The following is a 26158-nucleotide window of genomic DNA, read 5'->3' as shown; positions in this document are numbered from 1 at the left end:
CCTAGATTATACATGGTCTGTGACGAGGGACAAAATTTATGTTAACACCACCATATTTATTAAATAATGATTAGTAGGATAAATTTTGGTACATGTTTTATTAGTTAATAATTATTAACATGGTGACAAATAATGGGTTTCTTAAGTATAATATCACTTCTGGTTGAAAGTAAATGACAGCAGAATACAGTACAAACAGTAGGAGTCTTGAAGTTGGACCAGCTGTCATTCCACTGACGATTGCCTTTATCCAGCGTTAGGATTGTGGGCAAATAATCTGGTCCAGTCTACAGATTTTTCATCTGTGAATGTGATAATAATGTCAATTTCACAGATGCTTGTGAGATTAGTCAGGTAATAGAGTTAGAGAACTTAACTGTATTCCTGAAACATAGCCAGCAATACATCATGTTATCACTTACTGGGCCAGAAGTGATGCTAATTCTTGTAACATTAAAAAAATCAAATTTTATGGTTCGGAATACATTTTTTTAAGTTACCAAGGTAGTACAGAGTATTCTCCTACACTCTACAACTGGTTTTCCCTATTATCATTTTACGTTGCTATGTAATATTTGCCACAATTAACAAACCAACATTGATAGATTAGTATGATCTAAACCCTCACCAAAATTTTTAAGTTCATCAGTTTTTTCTTTTACTGATCTGGAGTTCTATCCCAGATATGACATATACCATTGCATTGGTTTTTTTCTTTTGTTCCTCTTTTTTAAAGATTTTTTTTTATTGGAAAGTCAAATATACAGAGAGGAAGAAAGACAGAGAAGATCTTCCATCCGATGATTCACTCCCCAGGTGGCTGCAACAGCCAGAGCTGAGCTAAAAGCTAAAGCTAGGAACCAGGAGCTTCTTCTGGGTCTCCCTTGCAGGTGCAGGGTCCCAAGGTTTGGGCCATCCTTGACTGCTTTTCCAGGCCTCAGGCAGGGAGCTAGATGGCAAGTGGGACACAAATAAGCACCAATATTGGATTCTGCAGGTAAAAGGCTAGGACTTTAGCCACTACGCTACCACACTAGACCCGCATTTATTTTTCCTGTATGCTTAGTCTTAGGCTAATAGTCCTCAAACATTTCTGATTTTTGATGACTTTCACAATTTTCGGAGCACTGGTCAGGTATTTTGTAGAATAACCCCCAAATGGGATTTAGGTGATCTATTTCTTTCAGACCAGGACTATGAAAACCTACAGCACAGAGCTGAAGTGTCTTTCTTCAAACAGAACTGGAATAACTGAGGCAATCTTATGTAAAAACACAGTTGGGGGCATCACAATACCAGCTTTTCATGCATATTACAGGATAGCTAAAATCAAATCAGCCTCGAACTAGCACAAATATTGGCATGTATAACAATGGGACACAAAAGAAATCCCAGACATTAATCCATACCTCTACAGCCACCTAATCTTTGACAAATGAGGTAAAATTACTCTGTTGATAAAGGACAGTCTCTTCAACAAATGGTGTTGGGAAAAGTGGATCTTAGTGTGCAGAAGTATGAGCAAAACCTGTACCTTATACCCTGAAAAACTCACTGACAGTAGATAGAGCATCTAAATCTACAACCTGATACCGTCCAATCACTAGAGGAAAACACAGGGGAAACTTGAATCTTATTGTCACATTGAAGTCACCACCACCGTTTCAGTTTCACTCTATGTCAAGCAACGCAATTGGCTTCTAAAACCCTCCATCATTTATTTATTTGTCCAGTCTTATTACACAAATGTGTATCTAATTCAGCACTGTTAGCACAAATCTCATACAAAACACTATTTCTGACTAGTCTACTGTGTTTATGATTCCTTTGCTGAGTGTAGTTTTAATACCTGTATTAGGGCTTGGATCCCTCATTGTGATTTTTGTCATGAAAGCATTATATTTGCCAATCTTGCTTCTTTAGAGTGTTGATAGCCAAAGTTGAACAGATATCCAAACACATTTATATGAAATCTGGACATTAAATTTGTTTCATCGAGAGTCTTTCTGATAACAGCTCTTTGCTCTATATGCTTGACATCATTAACCTTAGGAGCTACTCTTAAATTCTTAACAGCTTTTGACTAAAATTACACAAGCCTTGAGTTCAGTGTGATTTTATTAGACCCTTAAAAATCCTAAAGTTGATTATTTTAGAAGACATTGCTGGGAGACACCTTAGAAAAGCAAACATCCACCAAATAAATTCCTACAATTGCAAAGTTGGTAGAGCTGATGTTATGATCTAACTCAACACAAAGGGCTACATAACGTAATATTGGGAAATATAAACCAGCTATTCAATTCCCCTAGGAAATGAATTTTAAATGGAAATCCACACATTATCTTCTTTAAATCGTAAGCCATAATGTCTTATTTGTCAATGTTCCAAGCATGGTTATAAAGACAATGGCCTGTATTTAAACCCCTAAGACTGTGAGGAAAATGGCAAGTTACATTTCAAGCTCTCATTTAATTAAGTTGATATATGGACGTAGAGAAAAGAAATGAAACTCTTTAATTTGTCACAATAAAGACATTTTTATGTAAAATGTTTTGTGAAGTTAGATACTATCTTCTATTGTTCAGAAATCATTAATAAAATTAGGTGTGCATTCTAATGTCACGTAACACGTATGGCTTTCTTTTTCTAATTAGTAAGGCCCTATATCAATTATCAGATTATCAATTATCAGAATTATTAGATTGTAATTGGAGTACATCAGAGATAGAATTTTCAGACACAGCTATTCCATTTCTGTAAAATCCACTCTGAAGTATCACTTTAGCTTAAATCACAGCCATGTGAAACTGGAGACATTAAACTGGAATGCTCATGTATATGTAAGGTAAGCACATTTTCTATCAGCCATTAAAAAGAAGAGGTGGTGCCATTTTAGATCTGCCCTTTAAGAATATGAAGAAAGCTAAGAGAAATGGACTTGGCCAAGACCCTGACCCCAGAAGGCGGGTGAGAAGGGAGCAGGCTGCTGGGGAATTGTAATAATGCAACTTCCTGCATTGACTAGATTGCCAACTCTCTCATTCTCTAGTTCTTGGATTACTTTCCAAATGTTTACTGCAGATGTGCAAAGATTAGTAACGCCACAGGGAGTGATTTATAAGCCCATGGCATAATTTTGTGCCTGATCAATAATAAAAGCAATGGCGTAGCAAGCTGTCCTGATTTACTGTCTTTGGAGAAACAAAGAGCGTTATAATTCAGCTGAGTGTTGCTGACAGAGCTGCAGTATCACTTAATGTACCAACAATTGTCCTTGTTCATTTTGCACATACATCATGATTACTTGAAAGATGGATTGACTAAATACAGTTGTATTTCAGGAAACTGAATGTTTACCATACTTTCTCATCAGTTTGCCAGAAGCCTCCTGTTTGTGTATTCTGTAACTGGGAAATTTCTCCCTTAACAATAGTTGTGATAACGTTTTAGGAAAGCTACTGTATTGTTTCCACATGCTAAGAACAGGTGGGTTTAAGCATTAAAAATCCAACTGATAATACTAGTTTTAATAGCATCTGCTTGGCTGAAGGATCCTTTTCTCTTTTCCATCCTGTATAAAGCTTAATGTAGGTCTTAATATAATCAGTAGAAAGGAGGCAAGATGGCGGCATAGATACAGACATGTTTGATATGACGGATAAGCTTTAGACAGGGTGAAGTACAAGAAGCAGATTACAGGGGAAAATGGGGGTCAGGCAATAAGCAGGGGGTACCTGGTGACGCCCTGGACACAGGAAAGCAGCAGTGGTGGTAGAGCAGTGTTGTATTGTACAGAAAAACCCACCAGTGGTCAGTGAGCAGCAACTCAGACTCCAGGGATCCAGGCTCCAGCAATTCGTTTCCAGCGCCAGCCAGACATCCAGCAGTGGCCTCCGCTCATATCTTGTGACAGCCTGTTGTGAGCCTGGGTCCACGTGAGGAGCTCGGGAGTCAAGTGCAGTCTGGGACCTGCCAATTGCACTGGGTGACATGGATCAGCTGCAGGCGGAAAAAGAGTAGGAGACTCAAGGTGCCTTCTTCTGCATAGAGGTGCAGTGTGGAGTTGATGGAGTGGCCCAGAGGGGGCTTGATTCTGTCTGATCACGTGGAACTGATCCAGTGGGGAGGGCAGCACCAGCTTCACTCCCTGCAGGGTCTGTGTGGTCCCTGGAGCTGAAAGCCAGCAGCCGCAAGCCTCCAGCAGCGTTCTGCCTGGCGACATCTCGTGTAGTCATACGACCCAGTTATCCCGCTTCTAGGAATATACCCAAGAGAAATGAAATCTGCATATGAAAAGGGGACCTGTAATCCTATATTTGCAGCAGCATGATCTACAATTGCAAAGACATGGAAACAATCCAGATGTGCGTCCAAAGAAGAGTGGTTAAAGAAACTGGTACATCTACTCCATGGAATATTATTCAGCTATTAAGAAAAATGAAATTATACCATTTACAACCAGGTGGTCCCAACTAAAGACCATTATGCTCAGTGAAATGAATCAATCACAAAAGAACAAATACCATATGTTCTCTATTATATAAGGAAACCAGCATGGAAAGTGTAACTTCAGTAATCTGATCCATACTGTTTTTGTTTGTTTGTTTGTTTTGGCTATATCCCATGAGTTTTGATGTTTTTATTTCAGTTTTGTTTATTCCATAAAATTTCTTTGCTCTTGTCGAATTCATCACTGGCTCATGGATTACTTGGTGGCATAATTTCTCCCAAGAGAATTTTTTTTAAAGATTTATTTATTTTTATTGCAAAGTCAGATATACAGAGAGGAGGAGAGACAGAGAGGAAGCTCTTCGGTCCAATGATTCACTCCCCAAGTGAGCGCAATGGGTCTCCCACATGGGTACAGGGTCCCAAGGCTTTGAACTGTCCTTGACTGCTTTCCTAGGCCACAGGCAGGGAGTTGGATGGGAAGTGGGGCTGCAGGGATTAGAACCGGTGACCGTATGGGATTGTGGCGCCTTCAAGGCGAGAGCGTTAGCCGCTACACCACCGTGCCAGGCCCTGCAAGAGACTTTTGTGTTTCCTTTTTTTCACTGATGTGTTGGCTATTCAGTGGTGCATTTTTCATGGTGCTGTACTATGTTATTGATGTTACTGCTTTTGTTGCGGCTGTTCTAACTCATATCAGATGTTGACCTTATTTCATGGCTTCTCAATTATGGAAATGCATAGTGATGGAGTACTGGGGTCTACCATTTACAGATGTGGGGGTGCAATGGAACATGCCTCCCTGCATCCAGATAAAAGATGGATTCCCAATGAAACTGTTGGACATGTGTAGACAATGGGATGTTAAACTGCTTGACATTGTCTGTACCAACAATGCTGGGGTACACTTAAATAAGAGACTAATAGAATTATGGATTCCTTATGAAGGACTACACCATTGTAGTAAAATGGGGAAAATCTGCCAGGCGGTGGCAGTTTGGAGGAAAACCCAGCCTATACGAAATTGTACCACATAAATCAAAATCAAAATAAAAGTATATTAAAAAATAAAGTCAGTAGAAAATAGTGAAAATGTCATATTTTTCTGTGATTTGAGCATAGAGAATCCTTTATGGAGGAGTAAAATATAATTTTATTGCAAACAAACTATTCACAGATGTTAAACTTAAGCATAGTCAAGACTAAACTGTTCTGAGTCTTATCACAATTGCTCACTAGAAAAGCTTAAGGGAAATTTGTCAGATCAAGCCTTCAAGCAAAATTGAGGGCACTGAAGTCCTTTGAGGTTATCATTTTTCTAAAAATGACCTGATTAATCCTCCTTTGGTAAATCTAATACTTGGACATTTAAAGAAATAACAGTCATGTTCTTGCTTCATACGTTAACAATATAAAATAATTGAAACTCTTCCCACTTTGATCTAAATTGAGATTATATCAAATTATATAGTCAACACATAATTCCTTGCACAAAAATGAAGCAGTGGGGAATCACAAATATCAAGAATTCAGAAGCATGCTTCTCCAGGAAAAATTATTCTTACCAGTATTTCCTAAATGCTTTCTTCTCACGAGGATGCAGAACACCTCTTCTGCCTGTGTTTGTATGAAAGGCTATGAAAAGGCTGTGCCATCAGAAAAACATGCACAGTGGTGGCAAAGAAAAGGCATCCACCAAAACACGTTATCTAAACATTCTTTCAATCTTTTGTCTTTCTTTTTCAAATCTGGCTATTCAAACTAGGACAATGATCTTAAAATGTAAGAATAAGTAATGGCATGCTGATCATTTTTACTATAAATGACCTGTGGGTAGGACTACTACATGCATGCACAGTAGTACTTGGAGTGAAGAGCCTTGCATATTATTAGTGTTTTTATTCTTTCTAGCTGTGCACCATTAAACGTGGCACTGATTGGAGTTCAATGGGCCAACCAGTGTTATTTCCTTTCCAAAACTGAATGCAATGTAGAAATGAACTCAGGAGGCAGCAGATGGGGGCCAGAGTGTTGCATTGCAGGTAAAGGCATCACTTGCAACACTGGCATTCCATACATACCACGTTGTCACTCACTATCTCCCTTCTGATTCATGTTCCTGTTCATGGTCTGAAGAAAGCACATAGTTATAGATGAGGCTTCTGGTTCATGGCCCAGTGCTGTCTGTTGAAGCCATACGAGGAGTGTGCCAGTGGACAGAAGATTATCCTTCTGGCTCTCCCTAACTTTCTCTTTATCACCGACTTTCAACTTATTAAGCAAAAAAAGCTGAGACAAAAATTACATCTCAAGCTTGTTTGCTACCATAGATCATCTCAAGCTTGTTTGTTCATGGAATATTCAAAAGAATTTATAAAAATTAGCATTAATATGTAAACTTAGCACACTTGTACCATGCAGACTCATACACAAACATCATTCATAGGCATTTATATGTTTATACACTTGCAATAGAATTTTAAGAAAATACACCAATTATGGTAGTTAGTACCTGAAAAATAAAATGCATAAGATCCCCAAACTGCAAGTTTTAGAACATTGCTGGAATAAATAAGAAGGCTTGGATAAATAGATGCCTTTATTGGAAATATTTCACATCATGATCAGTGTAATAGTCACAAGTGTAGGTATATGAGAATGCATTGACCTGTGCAGTACAGATTTCCATATCTCAATATGAGGGAGCTTTAAGATGTTTGTGGAAAAAGTAAGTAAAAGATGAGTAAATTTTTATCAGGGATTTTTAGAAGACCTCTTGCATGTGAATTATGTTTCATAGGAAAAGTTGTTACATTTGGGGGAGAAAAAAAAGATAAACCAAGCACTAAACTTGATTGAGAATATCAATTAGATAAGTGGCCACCATGTACCTTTAAATGCTTGGCTGGACAGTAACATTCCACCTAGACCAACACAAAAGAATCAACCAGAATCTTTGAGTCAATTGCTTGGCTTCAAATCAAGGAGGAACAACTGAGTTGCATATACTGTTGCTTTTCGTAAATCCACCAGCAAGGTGAATGTGCCCTCTCTTCACGAGATGGGGATAGGGCGTGTGCTGTTACTCTGAGGGAACCTCTGAAAAAAGAAACAGCACCAGAGAGCCAAGGAGGACATCAGTAGCAAACCAGATGTACTATCTAAATGCTTTATTCCTCGCATTTACAAAGCAATGGTAGTAGAATGTAGTTCACATTATCACGAACAGATGGAAAAAGAACATGTATGTATGACTTCATCAAGGACCAATAAATGTAGAATTGGAAAAGCAAAGCATAAAACTTTACAGAGGAAAGCGGTGTTTAGAAAGGTAATTGGATCCATTTCATTTGCTTTATAGATTAGGAAAAATTGTGGACCAAGGATGTCAAGACAGTTGCCCAAGTTGTAGGGACTGCTGGAAATCTGGTCTTGATTGTGATGGCAGGCATGTGTCTAGATCTCAGCTGTCTTTGTGTCAAGTACAAAACTCTTTCTTCTCTATCACTGTGCTGAACCGTAGCAGCCTGGAGTATTTATCCTCCTTCCAATCACAGTTTTTCTGCAAGGTAGTCTGATTACTTCTGTCTCCATGGAAGCCCTGTGTGCTTTGCTCTCAGGTAGCAATTTATAGTTCTTATTATGCTTTTGCAATAAGAACAAGATTGCTCTTTAGAATTAAGGTAGCTATTTTCACTATCCACTGTGGAGCGGTTAGGCTGATACTCTTTGGAAGGTAAATAAACACAGTCGACCTCAATTATTTGTCTCCATTTGGTGTATTAGAAAAGGTAATGGTTTAATGACATCCTGGTAGCTTACAATAGTTAATACATCACAAAAAAAAAAAACATATCACAAAGCCCTCTTCTCAATAGTAGCTCTGAAATTAGTTTTAAGAAAAGGCACTGAGCCCCAGACAATGAAGGTACTTCATTTTCTCTTTAATAAGCAATATTACAAGTTTTCAGTTGTTTATTCACTGGCCATGAAAACATAGGATCATGGTGAGACAAGAAATTTTGTGATATGCTTAGTTTGTCATATGATGGATTCTTGCAACAATTATCAGGGAGAGTTGTTATGTAGAAGTTAGTGGTCTTCTGAAGTTCACATGGTTTTCTTTTTTTTTGTTTGTTTTTTAATACATTTTATTATTATTGTTATTATTTTATAATACAGTTTCATATTCACTTATCCCCTCCCCAGTTCCCTCCTCCCCAGTTTCTCTATATCATTACTAGCATATAGTTCTTCATACTCAGTCTTATATTCATCATTGCAGGCCTAGACAATGGCAGAGAGTCCAGAATCCTATTGTCAAGATACAGTAAACAGTTTCATTGTAAGTCCATCTTTGTCTGGAAGCAGAAATGCATACATCACTACATCCTCACATCTGATTGTTAGTCTCCATTTCACAGCTACTGTACATCTCCTTAAATGAAAAGTCATTATTCAAAATCAACAATAGAAAGAAAAGTAGAAATTTACAATGCAATGAAGTTAAATGGCATGTTACTAGAAATGACAGTCTCCATTACACAACTACTGTACATCCCCTTAAATGAAAAGTCGTAATACAAAATCAACAATGAAAAGAAAAATAGAAATTTACAATGCCTGAAGTTAAATGATATGTTACTAGATATGACAGTCTCCATTACACAGCTACTATACATCCCCTTAAATGAAAAGCCACAAAACATAATCAACATCCGGGAGCAAAAAGAAATTAACAACACCAAGAAGTTAAATAACATGCCATTAAATGACTAATGTGTAGCTGAAGAAATGAAAATCAAGAACCTTCTGGAAGAAAATGATGCCACTGCATAATCTACGAGTCATTGATTTAATCAGAAGGAAGTGTTTTGAAGAGATGAAACTGACAGAAAACAACAAAACCCATGCGATATAGTTTCTGCTGATCTTTGTTGAAGTGTGTCTCCTCCAGACAATAAACAGATGGGTTTTGATTTTTAATCCAGTGTACTAATCTATGACATTTTATTGAGCTTAAGCCATTTACATTCAGGGTTTAATATGTATGGGTGGTACCTTGGTCCTGTCATTTTAGGAATGGGTTGTTCATTGGTTTAGTCTTCTGTTGTCATTTTAGTGGGATGTTCTTCACATTTGCCTTTGGTTTTGGTAGGTGCTATTCCTCTTTTCTGTCAAGAGAACTTGAAGTATCATTTGTAGGGCAGGTTTGGAAGAGGCAAATTCTTTTAGCTTTTCTTGACTGTGGAAGAATTTTATTTCATTTTCAAAGACAAAAGAAAGCTTTGCTGGATATGTTATCCTAGGCCGACAATTTTTTTTCTTTTAGAATCTGGAATATGTCACTCCATTCTCTTCTGGCCTGTAGAGTTTCCTGTGAGAGATCTCCTGTGAGCTTAATTGGCTTTCCTTTATATGTCAATTGATTTTTTTCACGTGCACATTTAAGGATCTTTTCCTTATGTTCAATTGAAGAGAGCTTGATTATCATAAGTTGTGGTGAAGATTGCTTTTGGTCAAGCCTGTTGGGAGTTCTGTGCCCCTCCTGGAACTTGTTTCCCAATTCTTCCTCTAGATTAGGGAAATTTTCCTTTATGATTTCATTAAATACATTTGCAAACTCACCTTCTCTTTCTGCACCTTCTGGGACTCCCATAACTCTTATATTTGGCCTCTTTATAGTGTCTTTCAATTCTTGAATACTTTTTTTGGCCTGATCCAGCTCTGCTTCCAGCTTTTTGTTTGCTTCCCCCTGATGACAGGAAATACCTTCCAATTCTGAGATTCTTTCTTCCGCTTGCTTCATTCTGTTTTGGAGACTCTCCACTGTACTCTTAATTTGCTCCACTGTGTTCTTGATTTCTGATATACCAGCCTTGATTTGCTTTATTGCTTCCTTAAATTCTTTGAATTCTTGCATGAACTTATGAGCTTATGGATTCTGTGTGCCCCATTTTCTCGATGTCTTCCTCAGTTAACTCTGAGGTTGGCAATGGGTTTTGCTCCCTTGCAGAAGATTTTTTGGCAATATTCATTGTGCCTTTGTCTCTTCTTTTGCTCTTGATCATTGTACTTCTGGTTAACAGAGTCTTCTCCTTCGCTCAGGTTTCTAAGCTGTGTCACCCACAGGGCTACAATGCGATTTTACCTATTGCTGTTGGTACACACCTTTTTCCTTGCAGCCACTTGTGCCACAACCTCCAGCAAGTTCTAGGTCTGGGTTCTTATGTCAGGTTTCCACCGTGGTATCCACAGCCCCAGCTCTTGGCTCACCACTCTCCTCCTCCTGTGATACCATGCTGAGGCTGCACTGTTGTCTCTGCAACCTTTCTCCAACTTCCGGTTGGAGCAGGTCCCAGGATTAGAGAGACACCAGGTGTCCTATATAATTAGGTTGTTGGTGGTGCTGATCTTTTTGGAACCTGTTGGATGTTAGGTCTGTGTGCCACACGGACCTATTTTGGCTGGTACGATGCCACACTCGGTATAATTTTCCTGCGGGACCGGTGCAATCATGGACCTCAGCAAGTTCTCGCGAGATCAGCACTTGCACAGTTCACTATTGTCCCCCGGATTCCCAAAGCTATTGCCACAGTGCCCAAGATGGCGCCTGATGTACCACCACTAAGGTTCTTGATTTGCTGGCTGTCAAATACGAGGGCTATCCCGGACCTGCCCCGGGTGGAACCCGTAAAATGCCACGTCCTTGCAGTTTACTGAGACAGAAATGAGCTCCCAGCTCAGAGCATGCTCAGTCCCTCCCTTGCCCTTTCCTCTTTACACAAAATGGCACCCAGTTCAGCTCTAGGGGGCTTACCAGGCTGTGAAATCCACTCTGTTCTCGCACTGCCCATCTGAGATCTGCTGCTCTGTCTCTGGTCCTGGTCAAATCAAACGGACCAGCAGAACGGACAGTTCTTTGTCTGGGTTTACCACCTAATCTCCCAGTGAAAGTCCCTTCCCACCTGGTTGCTGGTGGAGTTGTGGCTGCTGTGGAGTTCAGATCGCCATGCTGGAGTATCAGTCTCTGCAACACCACACTGCTGTGTCCGCTGCTTTCCTGTGTCTGTCAGTCTCCAGGTACCTCTCCGCTGTTGTTCTGTCCTTTCCTATTTCCTGAAATATGTCCTCTCTGCTTCATCCTGATTAAATGTTTTTCTGTCTGTATAAACGTGTCCTTACCCTATTCTGCCATCTTGATTTTCCCACATGGTTTTCTAAGTATGTCCTGCATTCTCAAGTTCAATTTCAGTGGATTAGAGGTAGAAATGGTGGGGCAAAGTGCTAGTTGGAGGAACAGCAGGACATGCTTTGTGCGCTGAGTTAATGGGTTGCTGGGGAAGGCAACTGCGTGTGCTCATTTCAGATCAACACAAACATACAACTGTTTATTTTGGAAAGGGCTGCAAATTATGACATTACAAATAGTCCCTAGAAGCTTGTGTCTGGCCCCCTGGCTCTGTTATGATATACACTGACAAGAAGAACTCCGTTTTCCTGATTTTCCTGAATTGGCTACCAGGACTTGTAAACAGACAGCTGTGCATTTCTGGAATAATCCCAGGGAGAGTCCAAAACCAGGCTTGGCACAGTAGGATGCTCTGTCTCCTGACAAAATAAAAGCAACTGTTCCATGAATTTCTCATTGTCCACCTGCACTGTCACTGAGGGCAACAGAAAGAACCAGGACCTAGGAAGAATTTGTACCCGCATATGTGACATTTTCTCACCTGTAAAGTGGCATGATTAGCTTTTAATTGCTAGAATGGTGGTGAATATTAGAACTTTTTATTGAGGACTGTACAACAAATACTAAAGCTGATAGTTTTTTAAATTATTATTGGTATTTTACCATTAAGATAGGATAAATGTGAAGTTAGCTTCAATGGATAATATTCTGATTATCATATTTGTAGAATATACATTCAACTATACATACACATAAATATATACATATGTGTATACATATGCATATGGGTGCAAATTTCACTCACAGTTTAAAAGTCACATGGCTTACAAGATAGGTAGGTTTTTCCCAGTTTCCCTTGTTTACACCAATGTTTCAGAATAAATATTCCTAGCACTCATTTTCAAGTGACTTTGGAAGATAGGTTACATGATCAGCTGAAATGATAACCAAAATGAAAACACTGATTTCAAACATATCTAAGAATAGTTATTATACTGGTGCTAATGAATGAAGTACCTGTTAGGCAAGGCTCTCCTCTCCTCTCCTCTCCTCTCTTCTCTCCTCTCCTCTCCTCTCCTCTCCTCCCTGTATTACTTCCCCTCCCCTCCCATCCCCCATTCTTTGCTCTCTCCCTTCCCTATTTTTCTTTCACTTAGCTTAATTATCTGATTCTGGTACCCTTTATATTTGGCTCCAGTACTTGAAGTTGGGGAACAACTAACAGCAACAAAAACTTTCCTGGCCGATAGCATTACTTTATCTCTTATTATTCTGACAAGTTTGGAAATGGAAGAAAAAAAAACTAACATTAAGGACAGCAGGTCTTGATGACATAAATGTTATCCTACTTAAAGGACATTAAAATTTTTGCAACACAGACTTCTGCATTCTTCCTCATACAAGTTTTTCTACTTAGTCTGCATGGTCTGATTTTAAAATTTCTTTTGTCTCTCTTTCTATATCTCCTCTTGGAAAAATCTGTTCAAACAGAAAAATATTACTTCAGTAAATTTTACTTTTTAAAATGGCTCTTTCATTTTTGATTGACATATTGGCTACAAACAGCTGTAGGGTACATTTTGACATTTTGTACATGCAACTCTGATAGACTGAGCAATGATCAAATCAGCCAAAAGCACCTTAACTATCTATCAAATTCCTGTTGTGGAAACCCAAAAACTCCCTTATTCTAGCTATTTTGAAATATACATATCTTGATTGTTAACTGCAGTACCTCAGTGTGCAATTTTCACAGTGCTCTCTGAAACAAAATAGGAAGATAAAATCAAATCGAATAGGCCCTGCAATTTTGCTTCTCAGTCATAGAGTATAAATATTTTCAATTACATCTAAAGTGATCAGCTTTTAATAACATTTTTCAAAAACTTTTTTCAACCTAAAGTAATATCAAAGCCAAAATCACATTGCTTCTATGCACACATAAGCTGTCTAATTTCTTTGTCTTCTAACCCAAAATCTTTAGTGCCCAGTGATCGAGATAATTTGGAACTAATGGGGCAGCTGGAAGATTGTAGAAGAAGCTCCATGTTGTTCCAAAAACTATAAGCAACTAAAATTTATAATTTTCCCAGCTATAGTACCTTGTACATGGGTTGTGACCTTGTAAAGAAACAAGATCCACTGCACAGAAAAACAATGTTTGAGAAGAAATTAAAAGTTTATAAGTTAACTCAGAGCTGTGCCTTTTCGCATTTATTACCTTTATCTCAGTATAACCAACTGGTTCCCCAGTTTCACATTTATATGTAAACCATAATGTTTATATGTCTAATATGGAACTTATATCCAACCCAATACTGTTCTTGTGTAACTCATTGTTAAATGAGAAATATATATTCACCTGTGACAAAGGTAAAAATGATAGCAACATTTTTGAAATACATAGGTTAAAAACTAAAAGCTTGGGGAGAGCACTGTGGCTTAGCAAGTTAAGACTCCATCTGTTGTGCCAGCATCCCACATGAGCACCAAATGGAGTAGCAGTTGCTACACTTCCAATCCAGCTCCCTGCTGATGGCCTGGGAAAGTAGCATAGGATGGTTCGAGTCCTTGAGTCCCTGAACACATGTGGGAAATCAGGTGGAAGTTTCTACCTTGTGGCTTTGAAACATTTGTTATAGTCATTTGGGAGGTGAACCAACAGATGGATGATCTCTCTCTCTCTTACTCTGTCTCTCTCTCTCTCTCTCTCTCTCTCTCTCTCTTTCTCTCTCTCTCTCTCTGTCTCAGTCTCCACTCATTGCCACTGTAACTGTTCCCTTGAAATAAATATAGGTAATATTTTTTAAAAAGCAAACACACAGCACATACACTCACACAAACACAAACAATTCAAGAGCTTAGAGCCAGTGTTGTGGTGTTCCACGTTGAGCCATCATCTGAAGTTCCCACATCTAATTGGACTGGTTCAAGTCCTGGCTGTTCCGTTGCTGATTCAGCTCCCTGCTAATGTATCTGAAAAAGCAGCAGCAGATGGTCCAGGTACCTGCGCCCTGGCACCCATGGGACCGTCTGGCCCATCCCTGGCTGTTCACTCCCGTTTGTGAAGTGAGCCAGCATGTGCAGAATCGCTGTGTTTGTCTAACCTTTCTGTAACTCTGATTTTCATATAAATAAGTAAATCTTTTTAAATAAATCTAAGAACGTAAAATTAATGTATAGCGTGACTCATTTAGTAATATTTTATCCTGATTTCTAATAGCTTATCAAATCTGATTTAATCACTCTACATTATCAATTTTATATGCAAAGAGAGCTATACTACATAGCACTTTTAATAAGATTTATTTACTTATTTGAAACAGACTCATACACACACACACACACAGTGTGAGAGAGAGAGAGAGAGAGATCTTCCATCTATTAGTTCACTTCCAAATGCTGCTGCAATGACTGGAGGTATATCAGATTGGAACCAGGATCCCAGAGCTTCTTCCAGGCCTCCTTTGAAGGGGCAGGGCTGCAAGCATTTGGACCATATTATGCTGCTTTTCCAAGTGCATTAGCCTGGAGCTGGACAGGAGGTGGTGCAGCTGAGGTTTGAACAATCAGCCCTGCCGGAGTCCAGCTTCAGCTGAGTTCGGAGCTCAAAAAGGGTGTGTGGAGTCGGCAAAAAGAAAAGACACAGTCACTGTCACTTGGTGCCTTCTTGCTACAGCTCAAGAAGAAGCTGTCCTTTTTATTTACTTAGACACAACACAGCCTCTACACAAACATGTGATTTTACTGTCTTTAACTTCAGAACTAAGCAGCACATACAGATGTTCAATTAATTTTTACTTCATGGTCAACCAGGTGCTCTTAAAGATCATTCTGTAAGTTACCATAATTACTTTCTTCAAAGCAAGCCATTATTCATTCTTCAGTAGTGGCCATTGGGTGACAGCCAACACTCCAAGGCCAAGGCACATGCAATTACTTGCTAATCAGTAATACATTCCTACCGCATTTCTATTCCCACAACTTACCCATCATTTAATGGGAGAAATATGTTACAAGGGAAAAAACATAGCAATCCAAGACAAAAGTTTTAAATATTAGATCCCCCCACAATTACAGGCTCTATAACCCCATAAACAATCAAACAATAATCAAAAGGCTATCTCTATAATATTAATAAAATCACCCTATCATTCCTCTAATTAAAAAAATTGTAAAAGCAGCTAAAACACCTGCATTTTCTATGCTCCAAAGAAACTGCAAAGACAGACTAGCCTTTGAGATCACAATAACAATATTTATTGCCATAGCAGTTTCAGCTCTCACTTTCATCACTTGCATTAATATTTAGGATATTTATCAAGCCCTTTCCCAGAAGGCATGCCTTATGTCTGGGCCAGATTTCAGGGCAATGGGTTAGGTACACAATAAGGTGTCCAGAAATGGCATGGGTTTAAATGTACTCCTGTGCCCAGTTTAAAGGCCCACTCACCAAGACATTATCAATCACAATAACTCCCAAGCTCATGTTGGTTGCCAAAGCCATCTCACAGGGGCAAACAATGCCTCAATAGATTGCAGAATTCTTAGCGGGGTGGTTGAGTGTCCATGCAAAAAGGGAGTGAGACTGTGTCAAGGTGGTCAGAGAGAAATCTGGAGGGCGCTGCCAAACATTGGAGCTGTTCTCTTCACACCTTTGTGTTATCCACACCTACTCCATGGACTCCAGCACAGCCCTTCAGGCAACAGCTTAATGTGCTATGTCACAGCTCTGCACATCATCTTTCTTATAAGTTCAGGTTTTGAGAGCCCCACAAGTAACAAAAGATAATTCACTAACCAAAGAAGAAATATTAGATGTTAGATCATTCAGAAATTGAATAACCATAAATTGTGCATTATTTTAGAAGATTCCAAATTACTTCTCTAGTACTATGAAATATGAAAGCTTTAAAAATAAAAGTCCCTGTTTGCTGAGTAAGAGTTGTTTTCATCGTCCCTTAAAAGATTTGCTTACCAAATTTGAAAATTACTTATTTTCCCATCTATAGGACTTGCTTCATACCTCATAAAACAATTACTGAGCACAGAAAATGAAACGGAATGAGCTATTTTCAGACGGAATTCACTCCAGCTAGTCATAAGTTTGCACAAGCAGGTTTGATCTTTGCTCATGTCATTGCTGTTTCCCTTCCATTAACGAGCTGGAGTATTGAACATTCAGGCTTTGTCTTCATAGCAGTGACCTTGGGCATGCTTTGTTTTTATTGTTACAGGCAATGAAAGCTTAGAAGAAAACTATGTGCAAGACAGTAAAATGGGTTTTGTCATCAACGCCATCTATGCCATGGCTCATGGGCTGCAGAACATGCACCATGCTCTCTGCCCTGGCCACGTGGGCCTGTGCGATGCCATGAAGCCCATTGACGGACGCAAACTCCTGGACTTTCTTATCAAGTCCTCCTTCATCGGCGTGTCTGGAGAGGAGGTGTGGTTCGATGAGAAAGGGGATGCTCCTGGCAGGTAAAGTAATCTTGTCAGACTCGGGTGCGAGTGACGCTGTGAACCTCCTGAGCCAAGGAGGTGGCAGCCACAGCTTCATTTCTTTCCAAGATTTCTCAGTGCCTTGAGAATCATTGCAACTTAACAGTCCAGAACACAGCATAAAATGAAAATGACCAAGTATACTTGCTTTTTATAACATTGAAATGGTTCTTAGTAAACAGAAACTTCAGTCCTGCCTCTATCAATTCTGTGTGTCTCAGGTCTTACCCAGTCCTTCTGCAGAGTGCCTGAGACTGCACCAGGGGGAGAAAAAATCACAGCTGTCCAAGAGACTCCGCTCAGGCTTTCTGACTGGGTGGTCACAGTTCTATTCCTTGCAGAGATCATTTTGAGTATCATATCTGAATGAAGAACTTAATATGTGACTATAATCTAGTCCTACCCACGTATCCTGCTTTCTCTAGCTAACTCATACATTTTGTAAAATGTAAGAATGGGATTTTATTTCTGAGATTAAATCTGTATGGCTTCATAGAGTTAACCAACCAACATGCAAAGGAACATTTAACCTAAATACTCCCCTTCAGCCATTTTACATAAATACTGTTTATTCTGCAATACTTGTTTTGATAGCAACAGTTAGCACATGTATAATTGGTTCGTAGAGAATGATGTCAGTGTCAAAATCAGCTGTGCTCATGCACGCACATTTTCCTAGGAAAGGGACGATTAGAATGGTAGCAAGTGAATGAAAACCTGCAGCAGAAAGGACAAAGGCCTCCACTTGGCTGCTTTCCAGCATGCCCACAATTGTGTAAGCCCTGTTATCTTCAAGCCTATGATTTTGCAGAGCTAGTACTTTTTAGGGAAAGTATACGTTAGGTTACAGGGGAAAGTGGAATCATTTAATCCTCTTTACTGGAGGTGTATCATCATCCTTCTGCTACAGATAATGAAACAGAATGCCCGAGAAACTAGATCAATCATCTCAAGTCACCAGAGAGCAAGTGGGTGAACGGTGAAGACCCCTGAAGCTGGTAATTTTTCCTGAATCACAATGCCTTTTAGCTATTGCTAGAATGAGGCAACATTGCCAGCAAACTTCTTTTTAAAAAGTTTTATTAATTTTGAAAGGCAGAGTTACAAAGAGAAAGAGAGCAAGAGAGGGAGAGAGTTAGAGAGAGAGAGAGACCTTCTATCCACTGCTTTATACCCCAAATGACCACAACAGCCAGGACCAGGCTGTGCTAAAGCCAGGAACCTGGAGCTTGTTGAGGGGTCTGTCATTTAGGTTCAGAGGCCCAAATACTTGGACCCTGTTATGGTGCTTCCTCAGGTATATTTTCAGAGCGCTGGATTGGAAGTGGAAAACTGGACCTCAGATAGAAACCCACGTGGGATGTTGGTGTCACAAATGGCTGCTTAACCTGCTAGTCTAAACTCAACATTTTAGTTCTGGGTTCCATTGGAAACAAGACCTAGAACATGGCTGGATAGGCAATGTGAACCTTCCTTCAAGATTCCAAAAGCAAACGTGAAAAACATGCGTATGGCCGGATGCATTTTTGTTACTGCATAAATGCAGCTTTCCTCCTCCTCACTCTCAAGTTATGCAAAATGTGAGTGCACAATTTTAGTTTGTTTCTCTTACATCTTTAATTACATATGCAAATCATGAGCCTTCCCTTGGGTCTCTTTTCAGGGATCATTTCCTCCTGCTGGAAATTGGACCTTGTCATCTATGTTCAATTCCTATTTCAATCACATCCCTCTACCCCCATCTCCTGTCGTAGCACTATGCTTGTTTTTGGGCCCTCCTGTAATTATTGTAGTTAATCATCTCACTACATAAACTGAGTGCAATTAGGAGATGCTGGTAAGAGGTATTTCACAGCATGAGGATGTTAAAAATAAACCTAACAAGTTAGAGACTCAGGTCAAGAGAAAAGACCCACAGGGCCTGGCCGTGTGGCCTAGCGGCTAAAGTCCTCGCCTTGAACACCCCGGGATCCCATATGGGCGCCGGTTCTAATCCCAGCAGCTCCACTTCCCATCCAGCTCCCTGCTTGTGGCCTGGGAAAGCAGTCGAGGACAGCCCAAAGCTTTGGCACCCTGCACCTGCGTGGGAGACCTGAAAGAGGTTCCTGGTTCCCGGCTTCGGATCGGCGCAGCACCGGCCTTTGTAGCTCACTTGGGGAGTGAATCATCGGATGGAAGATCTTCCTCTCTGTCTCTCCTCCTCTCTGTATATCTGACTTTGTAATAAAAATAAATAAATCTTTAAAAAAAAGAGAGAGAGAAAAGACCCATATTGGTTAACACACAAGGTATGAAGAAGGCCTCTTCTTTAGAGTAAGTCATTATTTTTCCCTTTGTATCTTTCATCATTTATTGTTTTTCCTTCCAGCTCTTTGGTACTTTTATGAGTTGCGTTTCATACCAAAATAAGGTGACTTTTTTTTTTAGTCTTTTAATGCTAGTGGATTATGAACTGATTTAAAAAAAAATTTAAAACATGAGATTGAAATAAAATTTTTAGCTTTATTAAATAAAGATATCCTAAAGCTTGCATTGCAGCAAAGTTTTTATTGAAAGTATGAACGGACCTGGCGTGGTGGCCTACCGGCTAAAGTCCTTGCCTTGAATGTACGCCGGTTCTAATCCCGGCAGCTCCCCTTCCCATCCAGCTCCCTGCTTGTGGCCTGGGAAAGCAGTGGAGGACGGCCCAAAGCCTTGGGACCCTGCATCCATGTGGGAGACCTGAAGACTCCTTGGTTCCTGGCTTCATATAAGCTTAGCAACAGCCAATGTGGTCACTTGGGGAGTGAATCATCAGACGGAAGATCTTCCTCTCTGTCTCTCCTCCTTTCTGCATATCTGACTTTGCAATAAAAATCAATAAATCTTTAAAAAAAGAAAGGATGAATGGAGTGGTAGTAATGAAATATGAGGTAAAATACAGAAAGTGTTGGAAAGAAATGGGGAAGCTACTTATCACAGACATCACAGTAGGCTCTACAGCCTGATGAGTTTCAAATGGAAACACACTGGTGAGGTAGATCAGAATCACTAAACTCAGGATAAGTGTTGGACACTGGCCCACAATTGCTATCAACTTGTAAATTACTAGGACAGTTCTTCCGAGGAACATCCTGGCAGGTCTCAGGAGCAATAAGGACACTCAGTGTCAGAAAGTAATGAAATGAATTCTATTTTCCAGATGCTGCACATTGGTAAGTCCTCTTTTCCTTAGGGGACAGATATTTGTAGAAATTGCTAGAGTCTGGATTTGGAATAGCCACCAGCTTCCCTGTGGCTGACAGGATGTTTTTCACATTGTGAATGTTACCACTGAAGCTAGGTAGGTTCTTTCCTCAGTAAAGAAACAAAAAGCTTGGAAGCAAGCACAGCAGAACACAAACTTTGAAGCAAGGCAGTATGAAAGCACTATCCCTCAAAGATGTAGGAAAGTGGAGTGTCTACCTTCACACTGGTTTTAGGACAATTCAGATGGGCTTTGAAAAGTTTTTTTCCCCTTTTCTCACAATCATGAACATAGGAAGGGGAATGGGTGATTCTTGTGTCTGGGTTAACAAACAGGTGCCTTGATGCCTCAAGTGAAAGTATTCAAGTGGCTGCTTCTTTTGGGGACATGGTCCATACTCTCCTTTTGCCATGTCTGCACAGAAAAGAATGGAAATTTTCTTTACTTTGGTTAGTTGCTCTACTACAAGACAGTCAGCAAGTTTAATATGTACAGGCAGTGAGCTGTCTACATGTGGATAAACCTCCTCTCTTCCTTCAGGGCCCTCGACATGGCCTCAATGAATAGGCAAGGGAAGTAAAGAAGTCAATAGATTTTAGAAGCCAACTCAATGCTAATTGGTACTAGTTTTCTGGAGTACAGGCTGAGAATGTGGGTTTGGAGGCTGAAGAATCTAAGAATAAGCAGATTTGGAATGGTGTCAGTGCCTAGTTTCTGTCTATGTATGGCACTTTCTGAATGTCCTTATGTGGTTAAATAGTCAGGAGAGCTCTACTGGGCAAACCCTACATGGGGACTGACCGATCCCACACATGAGGGTTCTGCACCAATGAACTGATCATCACCTCCAATACTCCATCTTCGGACACACTCACTTTGGGGACCAGGATTTCAGTATTGGAATTTGGGAGAGACACAAGCATTCAGACCAGAGAACAAGATAAATGTCATTGTGAAGTAGTTTCTTATCGCTTTACCTTCAAAAACTGATTGATCAATCAATTATTTTAATTGATTATTTTTCCTTTCAAGACAAATAGGGAGAAATATGCACAGCAAAAGAAAGAGAAAGGTGCTTTATGTTTTGATGTACCTATGAATGTGCTTCAAATAAGTCATGGAAAATAGAATATATGTTTATTTGGTGCAAAAACACTGTACATAGTCTTTTTCATCATATGCAGCTCTGTGGCCATTTGGAAGATGCCACCACTTTAAAAAATGTTTTGCATAACAATGAAATTTTATGTGTACATGCATATGAAATTATCTGTATGTTTGTATACAGTGACATAATTATTATGGTAAAATGTTCTAGATGTAGATTTGATCATTGTGTGGCATTTTGACATTTACAATAAATGCAACAATAGACAACTATTATTTATTTTCAAAAAATGCTTGTCCTAATCAGGGAAAAAGATTATGATGCTTAAATGTCAACACACACGATGTTAAATCCCCAACATCCTTACTAATTAGAGCTACTTCATTTGCATTTCTTGCTCTATTAGCACCAAAAAAAGTTTACAGACTTAGAAAACTGTCATCCTACAACCCAGTGTAATGAGAAACACAGAAAGTTGAAATGAAAATAGTTAAATATTTTCTCATTAGTTGTTTCTTGGTGAAAGAATAAGTGAATAATGACTTGAAGAGGACCAACTCAGCATACATAGAAACTGTTTTGGAGTTCAATGACAGAGAAAATTACAGGAGTAATATATTATTTAGCAAATATGAATGGCACGCAAAGAGAAGGCAATATTCTGGAAAATATGAGCAAATATTAGAAATAGACTAGAATATTAATACAAAATGGAATAGAAATACACTAGAATATTGATACAGAATGGAACAGAGGATTCTGGCCTCTATTTCATTTTTATTAATCTTTATAGCTAGTTTCTTTGTCTTCTTTGTAGGTACGATATTATGAATCTTCAGTATACTGAAGCTAATCGCTATGACTATGTACATGTTGGGACCTGGCATGAAGGTGTGTTGAACATTGATGATTATAAAATCCAGATGAACAAGAGTGGAGTAGTGCGGTCTGTGTGCAGTGAACCTTGTTTGAAGGGTCAGATTAAGGTAAGATACAATCTCTTTATGTCTGGGCATTAGTAAAGAAAAACATGAACAGTCTTAATCAAGACTGTCCAGGTAACAGTGTCCTAGGCTTACTGTTTTTGCTCTTCTTGTTAGTTAAAATGGAAAATACAGGAAAAGCTTAGAAACAGGATAGATAAACTAGTAAGTTATTTGGAACAAGTTTCATTTGAAACTTCTTAGTGATAAATTTCTTAGTGATAAACTTAAATGTATTATAGGCAGCAAGGGGAGGAGTAATCAAATTAAAAATGAGACAGAGCTAGATGTGAAAACCAAAACCAAAAAAAGCTCTCTAGTTATTGCCTCACTATTATTAAAGAAAACTCTGGGAGAAATAATGAATAGCATAATGAATAGCATAATGAATAGGTATATGAAATCACCATATTGTACACATTGAAATTACATTATTTTTGTCTGTTAAATATGTTAAACTTTAAATCTTGGAAGAGAAATAAATGTGGAAACTGAACCAACAATACCACTTAGTCATAGCTCCAGCTATTGTTAAAAGAAAGCAAAAGATCAATAACACTTAATAAGCACATATTTAAAATAACAGAGTTGGAAGGAGGTGATATAGCAGCTCTTCTTTTCACTTCCTTTTTCTCTACCAAATTCTTTGGTATTCCTGCAGCTGGTGTTTTATCTTGTTTGTAGCTGAGAGAGAGTCTCTATTTTCTGATTAGTTTCAGGTTTTCTGTTTGAGTGGTGGGTGGTAGGATTTTGACAAGCAAGTTATGTGTACATTTTTGTACATGAGAACTAGGGTAAATAGATATCAATTCCCAAGCATCTGACTGAGTATGCTGGCAATTCTTGGATGAAGAATCCATGGAAGAAGTCACTGTGCCCCCTGCTATTTAAAAACCGATGATGCATTGGTAGGCATGGGGAGGGGTTTTGAACTGGCAGGGGTATGGATTAGATGATCTAATAGGTCTTTCCCACATCTAATTTTCTGTGATTCATCTTGGCAAGTAGACGCACTGTCACATAAATGTCACACAGCACAGCTGGGGCTGGAGTAGTTCGTGTGTGAGACTCCAGCCTCTTACAGTGTTGCCATGTTGTTTCACTGTTCTCTCTGTTGGAGCTGAAAAACCAAACAGCCAAAGGAGATGCCTTGAGAAGTGTGCATTAAGGTCCTCACACTAGAATCTTGGCATAGGGTAAATAAGTTTTGGTGTAGAAAATGGAAAATCTTTCTCTTGAACGCTGGAGTACAATGAAAGAAAAAAACTTGCCACACTGGCAGTCCTGGTGGATTCCAAGTCTTCATGACTCCAGGCACCCGGAGGAAGTAACAGACTTCTGAGACGAGTCATTCTTGTTGCGCATATCTTGTTCCTTTTCTGCAGAGATCCTATTAAAAAACACTTGTTGTGAAAGCCATCTAATTGGAATGGACACTATGCTAGTTCTGAAAGTGTACCACAAGTCTCCTACCATGGCTATGGTTAAACCTTGATTAGATCCTAGGAGGATTTAGCCCAGGAGCTCTATCTGGTTTAATTAGTGTTGAGCATTCAAGAAACATGGAGACATGAATAGTGTTCAGTGAGTGTTGCAATCTTTCAGTAGAGAAACACTGGCTTGACTCAAACCAATGTGTGTAGGCAGGGTGAAGGCCTTGCTTCTCCCTGGAATCTACTTTTGATCACTCCCCAGATGAAATTCTTTAAGAAAATGATTTTGATAAACTTTTCCTTGACCCTTGTCATAAGAGGCCAGATCAAAAGAGGCTTTTGGTAGCATCATCTAAGGACTGAAGTCACATGATAGAGAAAATGTAGAAGCCCTGTGTTCATGTCTACAGCAAAACTGAGGATGTCATAACAGGTTTCTTTTCCAATGTGGGTGTCACATTGGGTCAGTAACAGACAACTATCATGAAACAGTTTATTCAACTCTACAGGGTTTGATTTATGAGAGCATGAATGGGGAAAAAAAAAACCTAGCAGACAGGAAAAATCAAATTGTTCCAAGCATTCATTGTACTCCAGTTCCCTTTCAAAACATCCTGTTGTCACTCTGATTGCTAGTAAGCTGCGAATTGGAGCTGACACACAGTTTCTATTTTCAATCCATTTTTCAGAGGAGATGGTTTTTTACCCCCACCTTCAGAGGCAAGCCGGCATATACCTCTTCACCTAGACGCTGAAGTATTGCTGGCATTGTGTTTATGCTAGCCCCTCCAACACAATGTGGTATAATCAAAGGAGAGTCCAGAAATCACTGCAAAGCCATTAGCATGCACTTACTATAAATGCAAATATCCTGGGGGCATAAATTTAGAAACATTGTGTAGCCTGCTGGAAGAAAACACACCTGTTATCAATAGTGCCTGGAGTGCAGGTGAAAGAGGTGGTATTTGTTTGCATCCCATAAGCACCACGGGAAGTAGGGAAACAAAGGAAATCTGAATTGCAATTTGGCAAATAATAGCAGTTATATTTGAACACCTCCAATTTGCCACTTACCAGACCTGGGAGGAATAGAAGCAGATCACAGTTACCCCTGTGGAAATGGAGACAGACTGCTTCCCAGGAGACTGTAGGACATGCACCTGTATTACCCAGGAAATGAGTTTAGGAAAGAATGAAATGACACTTAAAATGCTAAAGGAATAATTTGATGTCTTTACTGGTGATTCATAGAATTTTCTTATAGTTTCCTCTGAATTGACTAAAAATCATTTGCCCTATGTTCTACATAAATGTATGTTACAAATATAGTACCTTATGGAGTCATACTGCTTTCATTTATACCAAACATGCATATAACTAAAACAGCTCTTGAGAGAGAGAGAGAGAGAGAGAGAGAGAGAGAGAGAGAGAGAGAGAATGAATGAATGAGAATTCCCATGTATTGGTTCATTCTACAAATGCACAAATGCATTCAGTAGCCAGGGCTGGGCCAGGACCAAAGCAAAGAGCAGGGACTATAACACAGGTTTCTGTGCAGATAACAGGAACACAATTAGTTGAGCTATCACTGTCACTTAGAATTTACACTAGCAGGAAGCTGGATTGTGGAGCTTGGGCACACTGAATTTTAAGAATAACATTTAGGTACTCTGATCTGAAGCATAGGCAACTTAACTGTCTTCTTAATCAAGGTTTTCAAAGTTATCTCCTTGTGTTTTTAAGCAACTCAGTGTTTAAGATAGATTAGATAAATTGTTAGGCAGTTTAGACAGGGAGCAGCAAAAATCATTTCCACTCTAGGGCTAAGAGGATACATGAAAATCTCAAAGCTCTGCTCTTGAATACTCGAAGTGGGGAGGAAAGGAGACTTTTTCTGTTTGTCCTCATTTCATATTATTTCATTCTATGCTGGCAAATCTAACGAGAAGAGAGTTGGCTTGAGAATCTGTTACATTCAGTTCATCGGTTTCTCAGCTTAGACTACTCTCAATCCCCCAAAGTATGCAAAACTTAAATACTAACATGCTAGTAGGAGACTGAAACCCTTGAGAGTTTCCCTCTCATGAGTGAGGGAAATCCAAATCACACTCAACCCAGATGATGCATTCATGGGCAGGTGGCTGTTTCCCCTGCACTAGTACTCAACCACACGGAGTTCTGTGGACTGGCTATCCTGAATAATGAAGGAAGCGGGGAGTGGGGAGTGCACACAAATATTATGCACACATTCTTATTCCT

General features: G+C 39.3%; 1 protein-coding gene across 1 annotated transcript in view; it reads left to right on the top strand.

The window, feature by feature from the left end:
- The window catches only part of GRM1 (glutamate metabotropic receptor 1), a 99585-nt gene that overhangs the window by 29078 nt on the left and 44349 nt on the right, over positions 1–26158 (top strand). The window contains exons 4-5 of the mRNA XM_058668956.1: positions 16882–17128; positions 22301–22469. Coding sequence (XP_058524939.1) covers positions 16882–17128; positions 22301–22469 — 416 coding nt within the window. The remainder of the gene's footprint in view (positions 1–16881; positions 17129–22300; positions 22470–26158) is intronic.

Source organism: Ochotona princeps, chromosome 1 (assembly GCF_030435755.1).
Source record: "Ochotona princeps isolate mOchPri1 chromosome 1, mOchPri1.hap1, whole genome shotgun sequence".
Lineage (NCBI taxonomy): Eukaryota > Metazoa > Chordata > Mammalia > Lagomorpha > Ochotonidae > Ochotona > Ochotona princeps.
This window is presented reverse-complemented; position numbering and strand designations above follow the sequence as displayed.